General features: G+C 39.5%; 1 protein-coding gene across 5 annotated transcripts in view; it reads right to left on the minus strand.

Moving 5' to 3' along the window:
- Positions 1-3,078: 3,078 nt before the first annotated feature.
- The window catches only part of LOC106522539 (homeobox-containing protein 1), an 11,573-nt gene continuing 3,166 nt past the window's right edge, over positions 3,079-11,485 (minus strand). The window contains exons 2-11 of one of the 5 annotated variants that reach the window (XM_014015575.1): positions 9,056-9,559; positions 7,892-7,977; positions 7,699-7,809; positions 7,407-7,563; positions 7,240-7,322; positions 5,196-5,291; positions 4,703-4,797; positions 4,517-4,600; positions 4,105-4,442; positions 3,079-3,716 (exon numbers count right to left, since the gene is read on the minus strand). In XM_014015575.1, coding sequence (XP_013871029.1) covers positions 4,113-4,442; positions 4,517-4,600; positions 4,703-4,797; positions 5,196-5,291; positions 7,240-7,322; positions 7,407-7,563; positions 7,699-7,809; positions 7,892-7,977; positions 9,056-9,558 — 1,545 coding nt within the window. In that variant the 5' untranslated portion in view covers position 9,559 and the 3' untranslated portion in view covers positions 3,079-3,716; positions 4,105-4,112. Of the gene's footprint in view, positions 4,443-4,516; positions 4,601-4,702; positions 4,798-5,195; positions 5,292-7,239; positions 7,323-7,406; positions 7,564-7,698; positions 7,810-7,891; positions 7,978-9,055; positions 9,560-11,485 lie in introns of all 5 variants that reach the window. The other 4 variants (XM_014015574.1, XM_014015577.1, XM_014015576.1 and 1 more) reach the window with 4 other exon arrangements.

Consider the following 11,485-nt stretch of genomic DNA (forward strand, 5'->3'; position numbering starts at 1 on the left):
GATTAGAGGTGGCTTCAGCCAGGACACGCAGGGGCATGGTTTCCCATACATGTTGTTGTACCTCGTTCCTTTCCTTCAGGGAACAGTAGTTATATGCATAACATTACGTTTTTTAGAGAGAGAGAGAAAGAAATATATGAAAAACATCCAACAATATTTTAACCATGTTAAATGGATTTATAAACGGTGATTATTTTACAAAAACATTTTTAAAATGTCAGGACCAAACAGTTGGAGGTAAGTTTACTCAGGATGCAAAAGTTAATGCTCGACTCTCTACTGAAATAGTCTTTGTGGMCTCTGGACTTCTATAATGGCTGTGATGTTAAATATCATTGATTTGACTTTAATCCAGTATCTGTTTTTGGAGCACAAGTGAACTTGGCTGTTGCCGTGGCTGGAGACTGTCAATAAATTCCCCAAATATTCCTTTTTTCCTCCTGCTGCTGCTCTGCTCTGTCAGTCACTGATAACCATCGTTTCATCTGTCAGACAGCAGGGACTCGAAGCACCATCATATTCAATAAAGTGTCATTTGAAATAAAAAAAACAATAAAACTTAGGGTTGGCAGTATGTGTTTAGAACACATCCAGAAAAAGCACATAAATACCTGGAACAGAAGGTAATACATTTGACTTGTAATAATTCAACACATTTGATGTGTTTTTGATTAGTATCTTTCTCATTAGAGCCATCATACACTAGAAAAAATATAACACAAATATTAAAAACTTAATACTTTGGCTAATGTTTCACTCATCTTTCACCAACAAGATACACTCAGTGATAGTTTCTCTCAGATCCTTATAGTTTTATATAATGTTACATAAAGTATACTGTAAGGATATGTGTGCACACTGTACACATGTATTTATATGTACAGTCAAAGTAAAAGGCAAGGAAATACTCTGTCAGCTCTACTGTTTTATGTTTCAGGACATAATAAAAAATACTTCTTTTTTTTGGTAGAAACAACTTCATGTAAATAACAGCTGATAAGTTTAAAAGTGAAATTAACCTAAAATGCAAAATGTGTAAAAGGTTAAACGTATCAACAGGTTATGAAAGAAAAGAGTGTTGCTTTAATTTACTTTAGGAACCATTTAAAGCAGAAACTGTTTATTTATTTATTTATTTTATTTTTTGTAATTTGAAGTCATTCTTTAGTATTGCTTCATTGAGTCTGCAGGCAGTTGTTGCACAGAACTACAAAATCTCAAAAACAGGATTTAATTTGAGTTTATATCTGGACTTTAAATAAACCACTGAAACCTCAGATTTTATTTTCATCTTTTTTCCTGTAGTTTTGCTGCTGTGTTTGCAGGACTCTGACTCAGTTTGGTTTTTAATTTTTTTTGGTCTAAACAGAAATTTGTGGGCGTTATTCAGACGTTTCGTGGTTTGTTCAAATTCAACTTGAGGGAAAAAAAGTTTTCTTTTGGCAATGCTTTCAGTTAACCAGTATTTGTTCAGACGTTTTATATAATAAATGAACAATGCTCAAAAACTAGCATTAAACATGTCATCTGAAGAAGCCCAGTGTAAACTGCATAATTACCACCTATGAATTAGGGCTGCCACAAATTGTTGATGACTAATTTAATAATTGATTAGTCGTTTTTTAATTTTTATTTTTTTGTTTGTTATTTACTTTGTTTTTCTCTCTAAACTGCTTTGACACCTTCCACTGCCACATCTACCTTTCTGTCCTTGACAAACATGCACAGTAGTGGTAACTGGGGTAGGCTGTGGACGTCACAAGACATTATACAGACAGGCTCTGGTATCATGGCTACCTGGCAGTGTGGGATCATTTTAAGAAAATGAAAGAGAAACCTGTGTAATATCTGCAGAGCAGAACTTGCCTTCCACAGCAATTATTTTTAGTTAGCATTTAGCTAAAATCTAACCATGGTTATATAATAGCAGCTGCATTCTGACGTGATAAGCTCTACGTTTTAAATTCAATTAACGTATGATCCGATTAGTCGACTGATCGAAAAAAATAATCGGTGATTAATCGATTATAAAAATAATCGTTTGTGGCAGCCCTACTATGAATACATCTCCTCACTACAGGTTGGTGGATTTCAAATGGATTTATAACAGTTCTCAGACTGAGGGGATTGCTGATGTCTTTCCACCTTTGGCATAAAAGGGGAGAGGTGTTACCCCAATTTACATTTTACATGACAGTTTGTACTTTGGTAAATTATTTTGAAAAATCCACACAATTTGACATGCATGCCCTGGCATTGGGTACTTGCTGACATATAATGATGCAAAAGTAGCCAATACATCTGATCATCAACAGGTAAAAGCAGTAAGGATGGGTTTAATTATTTAAACATTTCTTATTGTTTGTTAAACAAATAAAATCAGGCTGTTACACATTGAAGTTGTATTCACCTCAATATAAGAAGTGATGAAGAATAAACATTTTTTATTTTGTCCCAAGATAAAACAAAACTTTAAAGGGGGGGTATTATGCAACATTGTTTTAATGTCATTCTCTCAACAAAAACATACCCAGAGTGTTGCTTTGACTCATTTATGTGTTTGATTAGTCCTTGAATCATCTATGGAGCTGTCTAAACGCTTGCTGGTACAAAGCCCCGCCTACTACACCTAGCTCCTTCCTGCAGCTCAGTCTGCAGCTGAGCTCCCGCCCCGCAGAGCACCCCTCCCCTAAAGACTTGTTTGAAAACATGCTGAAGTGGGAGTGTCTGAAATGGTAGGAGGTTCTTAAAAACACAAGAGGCCAACTTCAAGGCGTTTAGATTTCAAACTGATTTTTGATTTATACAGCCTTTTCACATCAACTAAAGATAACAGTTGCTTGATTTGGGTAAAAAAAATGTAATAATACCCCCTCTTTAAATAAAACAGGGCTTACTTTATATCGTACTGCCTTACAATATCACCATGTCTGTTTGCACGACATCTTAGTTTGTAGTTTCCATTGATTAACATTGTTAAACCTTTAACTGATTGATATGTATAAAAGAAAGATCTCACAGTAATCACTCACTCTTGGGGACGAATGAATAAATAATCAATCAAATTAATGTATTTTTACATATAGCTTATAAAAGATTCTGCAGTTTTGTGATAGATATCTATGCAAATGTCAAGTTTAGATTTTATTAGAATCTGAGAAACTAATACTCTAATGTTTTTTCTATTCAATACTAGTTGTTTAAATACCGTTAAAGATAAAATGGATGTTTTTTCACTAAGCAGATGCATTTATGGAGTTTTTAAAAGAATTATGTCAGTGCAGTAATAACTAAATCATGTTAAACCTTTAATCAGGATRTAGCAGAGAATAAATCTCATAATTTGAATTCTACCCTTTCAAACATGATCTCATCAGTCACGGGAGGATTACTCTGCTTGTTTTTAAAAACGGCTTTCCTGATTATCTACAGCTTCGAGAAATGTTGCGACCACAAGCTTATTTTACACCTGCACAGACCCAGACCTGAAGTCTAACAGACGGCAATGAAATGAATCAAGAATCGCTTGAAAATGGACCAAATTTTCTACGTTGAGGCTGTTCAGTTGTGTCGTGATCACAGTGCAAGATCCTAAAACTATGAGATTCCCACGCCAAACATGGCGCTGTCCCGCTGCCAGGTGTGCAGCTTTCTGATGTCATCGGCGCAAAGCGTCGTGTCCTGTTTGACAGCTGCCTGTGGAAGATCTAAAAGGTCTAAAAATAAAACAAAATCAACAAAGAAATGAAGTGAGGAAACCAGTGAAGACTATTCCAGCTGTTTCCCTGCAGAGTCTGAGCTGAACGTCAGAGTAGTGTGTTTCTTTGTTGGATTTGTATTAATGAACTCTTTATATCTTTCACAGATCACAGGGGAACACTAACAAATAAAATTCTGTCTTTTTTCCATAATATATTTGATTATTAGCTACATGAGCATAGCAGAGTAGGTTGGTGGTTGGAGGTAGGGTTGGGAGGTATCTCAGGGTTGGAGTTTACACATTTGGTCTTTTTTTTTACTTTTTAAATTATTATTATTATTAGAACATTCCTATAAAATCTGCTTGCATATTTGGACACCTGTTCTGGCAGCTCCAACGCCCACCTGCCCCATCAGTCGTCCTCGAGGGTTTCCGTCTTGATCCGGTTTCCCGCACCGCCTCGCGCTCCGTCCACCTGATTGGTCGAGGCCGGGCTGCTGGGATTCGCCGCCGTCTTTTCTGAACCGACTGGGTCCTGCGGTTCAGACAGCACGCTTGGGAGGCTGGGCTCGTCCTGGAGGGATGGGGACGGCGGGGACCAGGACGCGCCGGTCAGTCTGGTGCCTTCAGCCTGAGAGCCCGCCCCGGACACGAGGGAGCGAGCGATCAAGGATGTTCCCCTCTGCCCGGGCATGCCTCCTCTGGCCAGGGCAGAGAACCAGCTGGGGAGCTGAGGAGGAACCTGAGTGGAGGAGGAGACACAAAGTTAGGAGATGTTTTTGTTTTTTTGATATGAGGACATAGTTGGGAGTATACCTGGGTTGGAGAAGACAGGTCAGCCCGACTGAAAGCAAACTGCCTGGCTGTAGCTCTCTTGTCAAATAAGGACACCTCACAACCCTGAGACAACAAACAAAAGAGTCCCACGTCACATTAAAGTCGACACGTGCATGAACTGAGCACTGAAAGAGTCTGAGCTCAGGTGCTGCAGACTTGACTCACCTGGTCTGGGAAATCATTGCCATCCACCTCGTCRCTGTTGGACTGACCTCCTGGACTCTGAACCTCGATGCCATGGCTCTCCAAGATGGCTGCTTCTTCAAAAACACAAACTTCATCATAGCATATCAACTCTACGCACGTAGACCCACAAACAGCAACGATGACAACAAGCTCAGCTGCTAACGAGTGTTTGCTCAGGCTGCCCGAGTGAACTTGTTTAAACTTTAGGATCTCTCAAACTGACTAAAACATTACAGCTTTATTTACCGCCTCACAAAATGCTACGACTGCTACCATCACAGATGGTGATTATGATATTTGCACAGTTCTGCCAACTTTCTTTCAGAACAGTTTATGAACAGTTTAACAACAGAGATTAGGGTTTAGGAGACACTACTCTTGATAAATTAAAACATGCCAAGACTTTGATTCAATCTGATTTTTTAAAGTATTTACAGCTGTTCATGTCCACAAACACAGAGGTAAACATTACCTATATTAGCTCGCCTCTTGATGTCTTTGCGGCGGTTTGCAAACCAGTTGTAGACCTTCAGAGATGTAACTCTCTCCAAATCAGACAGCTTCTTTCCTGTAAACACACAAACACACATGTGTATAAGATCTCTGGACTGCCGCCATCTACTCCTCTGGTGCTGGTTTTTGAAAGAACACGTAAACATCTGCATTCCTGCGTGTGTCCAAGCTTTTACTTTTGTTGAGAAAGGAGAAAGCTGAGTAGTCCCTTTTTGTCTGTACAAACATGGATTTTTGTGACTGAGAAAAATACAGTCACAGATTTGAGATTTCTTTTGTTTTAAAACAAGGAGTTACTCAACATTTTTGACAAGACATTTACAAGATCTGTACAACCAGCTTAAAAGCTACACGCAGCTTGAATGCCCCGTCTGTCACAGAGCGTTGTATTTTTTTAAAGTTGGAACCTGTAGGATAAAATTTTAAAAACAACTTGACTTCTAAACTTAGCACAAAAAGTAAGGAAACATGTGTTTGGTAGATTATTTCTTTGTTTTAACAATGCTTCTTGACAATAAATCCTATTATTGGAAAGTGTTCATTCCCTTTTAAATGGTGCAACATTTGTAAGGAACATGCATTTGTGAGATGAGCAGTAGAGCTGAGTATGTATGTTGTGCATATGAAAAAGTTGACAAGTCTTCTCTGCCAAACAACTTATGTTGCTCTTATTGACACTTGTTTTGAGCTTCTGGTCCCCCGGGTGCAAGTGTGTTGACACCCACAAGGAATTTGTTTCTGACAGATGATGTCTCTCCAATACACATACATACAATATACACAGTGATAAAAGCACAATAGTATAAGATATGAACATTATAGTCTGTGGATTATATACAATTATATATACATTTTATATACAGTAAGCGTACACGGGGTGAGTGTGTGGTAAAAAGGGGAGGTTAGGCACTAGTTAGCAGGTCTAGTGTTTGGGATTGTTCATCAGGGAGATGGCCTGGGGGAAGAAGCTGTTTTTGTGTCTGGATGTTTTTGAGCTTGGGGCTCTATGGCGTCTGCTGGAGGGGAGAAGTTGAACGAGGCTATGTCTTGGATGTGTCGAGTCTGATTTTCTCTGCCYGTTTCCTGGTTCTTGTGGCGTACAGGTCCTGAAGCGTGGGCAGGGGAGCACCGACGACTCTCTCAGCTGCTCTGATTGTTCACGTCAACCCTTTTGAGCGTTTACCTGTACTTTCACCCTCAAAAATCAGTCATTTTCAAAAAAATAAATAAATAAATATGTTCGCTTTCTCTATTTGTCTGTATACCTGAAAAATAGGGGGAAAATCTGTAATTTACAGACAATCTGTGCAACTTGACTTGTATGCAGGTGCTGCCAATCAGGTGCCCAGTATAAGATTTATTGCCAAGAAGTAGCGTTACAACAGAAATAAATCTACCAATCTACCTTACTTTCTGTGCTAAGCATATTAAGTATATGCTGTCCAACTGCATCTACACCTGCAACCTACCAAACACAATAAGATGATGGTGTTTTTTAGCTTAAATCTCCAAATGATCCAGAAGGAAAATCTCTGCAGTTTTTTWAATTTTCAGGATATTTTATTGTGATTACTATCAAAAAGCACATTATAACCACAAAGCAAAGCCAAGTAAGCACAGTCCTGATTTTATATTTAGATCCATTAAGAAGTCAACATGAGTGACGATTGTTCAGATTTTTCAACAAAACTGTTTCTAATTTAAACAAACACAGCAAATTACACTGATTGTTAACAAAACTAAAGCTGAGTCACTTACTGAAAGTTAAAAGTTTTGCTGCTGTAAATGCTGAAGTGGATTTTCACACAATCAGGATGTAAACAGTTGGTGAGGTTTGGATTTAAACTGTCCATTCATTTAATTTCAAGGTTAAACCTCTTTAAAAGTAGAAGTTATACTGGGTAAAATGTAGAAGTAAATTATTGTCCTTAAAAACCTACTGCAGATACACTGCTGTGGTTGATAGTTGATATATTTGTCCAATTGCTAACCTTTCAGCATACCTGGTTTTTGAATGACAGAGTTGCAGGCAGTGGCGATTTCCTCCCTCTTGGCTTCATCAGGATACTGATTATCACTGAAGTAGCTGTTTACACACGACAAACTGCATCAATTTCTCTTTCCAAACTGTTTTTTTTTATTATGTCCATTTTGACCCTCTCAGGCTCACCTCTCCATGACAGCCAGACACTCCTTTCTCCAGGTGAATCTGCTGCCCCGTCTCAGACGGAAGCCTCCAGGGGCTGGCACAAACGGGGGTGGAGTTTGGTGCCACTCCATCACGTCCTCCAGAGCCAGAGGGGTTGCTCGCATGGCCAACGTGGCACCTGTTGTCCGTAAGATGTCATTATTTTGGCTACCTAAAATTGTTTGGCCTGTTGTGCTAAAAGCTTTGAGAGATCAACAGTTTATGAAGAACAGAATATTGAAGATGAAGTCTTGATGCTGCAGGGTGGTGTTACCTGGGTTGGTTTTCTCCAGCTGGTACCAGCGGAAGAAGGCTCTTTTCTTCTGCTCGCTGAGGTCCGATCCCTGCTGTAGGAGCCAATGGGAAATCCGGCTCTGACTGATCCCTAGAGGATGAAGGGCCTTGTGTCATTCAGTGGGTATGATGACTACATGGCCTTTTGTGTTAGTATTTTACTGGATACTCACCTGTTACCTGAGCAACCACAGCCTGGGAGATCCGTCTATTGGCCAAGAAAGACTTTATCTCCTCTTTGATCACCGCGCTGTCCCTCCTTCATTGAACATCCACAAAAGACGGCATATATTTAAATTGAAAGCTTCAGAAGACTCCTGCGTTAAAGGCAGCTTTATATACTTTAACACCAGCTGTAACGTGTGGAAAATGGATGCAAGTGTGTGAAAAGCAGGCCGCCTCTTGCTGTAATACTCTCTGCTCTCAGGTTTGATTTCATCTTCACACATTTTTAAATCAATACAGCTCTGATTGCTGCTGTCTGGCTGCAGACTACAGATGAGAGGCACTAGACTGCATGTGAGAATTTGTGTAATCCTCAAAGCGTATTCAGATTCAGACCAAGCCGGCTGATTGAAATCAGGACCTCAGCTGAGGTTATAGACTGAATGTAACATGAGCAGAGTTTCAGAACAAATGTATACTTTTGATTTATTCATCTCTTTATGTTTGTAATATACAGAACTGTCAGCTTTAAATAGAAGGTGTCCATAAATTTRCGCAGTTCTGTAGCTCTGACCCAACCCATTTTTCCTAACACAGCCTTTAATTTGAGCCAAATCTCAAAGCAAATGGTTCAAATGTTATGTAGCCTGTTATATACACAATAAACATATTACATGCATGTTGTTTCCAGAATGTGACGTCACAAATATCAAACCTTCTGTGGTAAATCAGTTTCATTATCTTAAAGATAGGGCTGCTACGATTAGTCGACTAGTCACGATTATTGTCGAGTATTAAAAACGTTGATAATTTAATAGTTGATACGTTGTTTTTTTTTCTAACTTTGTTTTTCTCACCAAACTTCTGCTGCACCTTCCACTGCCGCATCTGCCTTACTGTTCCAGACACACATGCGCAGTAGTGGTAATTAGGGCTGCACAAATGATTATTTTTATAGTCGACTAATCAGTGATTAGTCGACTATAAAAAATAATACAAAGTTAGAAAAAAACGACACAGCGAGTTGACATAATTGTGACTAGTCGACTAACCGTGGCAGCCCTACTTAAAAACAAATATAGTTAATTGCTTTGAACTAGTTTAATGTGTTAATTTCTGTTCTTGTACATTCTGGTTTAGCCTACTTGGAGGTAAGCTTGGTATTTTCTTACCTCATTAAATCCTCCACCTTATCGTCAAGATCTAAGTCCTCTTCACTGGCCTCAAATCCATAACCTGGTGCAGTCACGCCACCGCCAACTATACCAAGAGGAAAACGTGGCGGCGAAAGCTTTCCGTTGGTGACGGCAACAAGGCCATTTGGCACGACGGCTGCCACTGCCACTGGTGAGGCTGTAGGAATTTGCAGAGGTGGGGAGGTGGATTCAAAGTTGTTACTGGGTGAAAGAGAGAGCTGGTTGTCTGGAAAACGTGTCTGGGTAGAGGTGGAAGTCATGGACAATGAGGCAGAGACGGTGTTGGAAGAAGACAAGGAAGACAACGGCGGCATGTAGGAAGCTTTATGGGTCAGCTTGTGTCCATGCTGCCGGTCCAAGTGGTCAAGGGTATCCAGAGCATGGAGGACCTCCACCTGGGAAATACCCGTCCGTCTTAGCCTTTGGAGGAGGTCAATCTGCTCAATGGTGAAGCGAGGCTCCTCACTCTGCTGGAACATCCTGTAAAGTTTCATCATAAAAACTTCTATTAGAAGGGAATTTAAACAATGGCAGAATATTGACAATAGCTGTAATGATTTATTTAAGCAGAAAAAAAGGTTTGCTTTTTAATTTAAGAAAAAAAAACAAGTTCTAGTAAATAAGCCTGRAAAAATGACTAATTATCTGCTGACTCTGCAACTAGAGACAAGTGTCATTGTTTTAAAGCCTCTGGTGTAATTAATGAGAATTTAGACAGCTGATGATGGATTTTAAGATGAAAAATTTGTGTTGTGTCAGGCAATCTTAGAATCTCAATCAATTTTAATGAGTGGATTTAAAATGAATTATGTCCATAGCACCATGCTGTTTTGCTTTGTAAGCACTCTGTGTAACTGAAACAAATACAGTATGAAAAATCAAAACTATTGTCATTTGAATCGACGACGAATTGATGAAGCTTCCTCAGTATTGATAACTCTGTACTGGTCTGTTGTGGTGAAGAGGCAGCTGAACTGTAAGGCAAAACTCTCTGTTTACCGATCGGTCTACGTTCCTACCCTCGCTTAGCACGAGATCGCGGATACAGGTGGTTGAAAAGAGTTTTCTTCACAGGGTGGCTGGACTTTCCCTTATAAATAGGTTGAGAAGTTCAGTTATCTGGGAGAGCCGCTGCTCCTCCACATCGAGGACCCAGTTGAGGTCGTTCAGGCATCTGGTAAGGATGCCTCCCTAGGGAGGTGCTTCAGGCATGTCTAATTCGGAGGAGACCCTGAGGAAGACCTAGGATGTGTCTCTCGTCTGGCCTGGGAACATCTTGGATTCCTCCTGGAAGAGGTGGATGGAGAAAGAGAGGTCTGGGCCTTCCTGTTCCCTGCTGCCCCCACAACCCGACTCCGGATGAAGCTGAAGATAAAGAATGGATTGCCCTTTGGCTCATCTTGCAGAAAGATATACAACAAGTATTGGCATATCCAGCAAGGAAACCTGCTTCCAGCAAACTCAATAATTTAATTTTCCAAGTAAGCGTTTAGCTAAGATTTCACGAGAGGACATTTATACCCTGAGTCGGAGGACAAATGCAACTGCCCCCCACCCCAAAGTTGGGTAAAGGTGGGTATGATGAGGGCCATCAAGATGCAACATCCCACATTCTTCTGCAGTTGACAACTGAAGCTACAAAATCCTGTTGTACAGGTGCTGCCATGTTGTAAGGGTCTGTGTACCAGGGATGTGGGGCTTAAGGTTGCTTTTACGGTTGATATTTCTAGCACAGTAGAACTTGTAATCATATTTAGTGTTTCTTTCCTAAATAGTTCACCTCTAATTACTGTGTTTTTCAAAACCTCTTTACTAATGTATTACATTAATAGCATTAAACCAGGTTTGTTCTGATCATAGAACGTAGGTTTGGGATAGACAACAGATGATATGAAGAACACTATTACACAGTTTGTGTAACTCAAAACCCTTTTCACTGTTGGTTTGTTGCTTTGGTTGATAACAATGCGGCTCAGAGGAGAAAACACTGCTCTTGTAAAGATATCACACATTGTCACATTTTTGTTCTTTACAGTTTGTACAGAGGACCTGGCTTGGGTTTCATTTCAAATAGCTGCAGATGTTCTTTTGTATTATCTGTGAGGTATTTTCTTTTCTAACAGTGAAATTTGAGTGCCTCATTACATAAATGAGGGATGGTTTTTTTTTAGGTTTTGTATCTAAGAATTTGAAAGGTTGTTTTTTCTATTATTATCCCAGGGAAGCAATTGTTTATGGTTTAGATTGGAAATGCTCTTGATTCTACTAGCATGGAAAGATTTGTGGCTTAATGTTCAGCGACATTACACACAACATTTAAGTTGGTACAGTTTTCACTCAAAAAAGGAAATTTATGTGGTCATTACATTAAAACAAGTATAACATGTACTTTTAACATAATAATAT

This window comes from Austrofundulus limnaeus, unplaced genomic scaffold (genome assembly GCF_001266775.1).
Source record: "Austrofundulus limnaeus strain Quisiro unplaced genomic scaffold, Austrofundulus_limnaeus-1.0 Scaffold131, whole genome shotgun sequence".
Taxonomy (NCBI): Eukaryota; Metazoa; Chordata; class Actinopteri; order Cyprinodontiformes; family Rivulidae; genus Austrofundulus; species Austrofundulus limnaeus.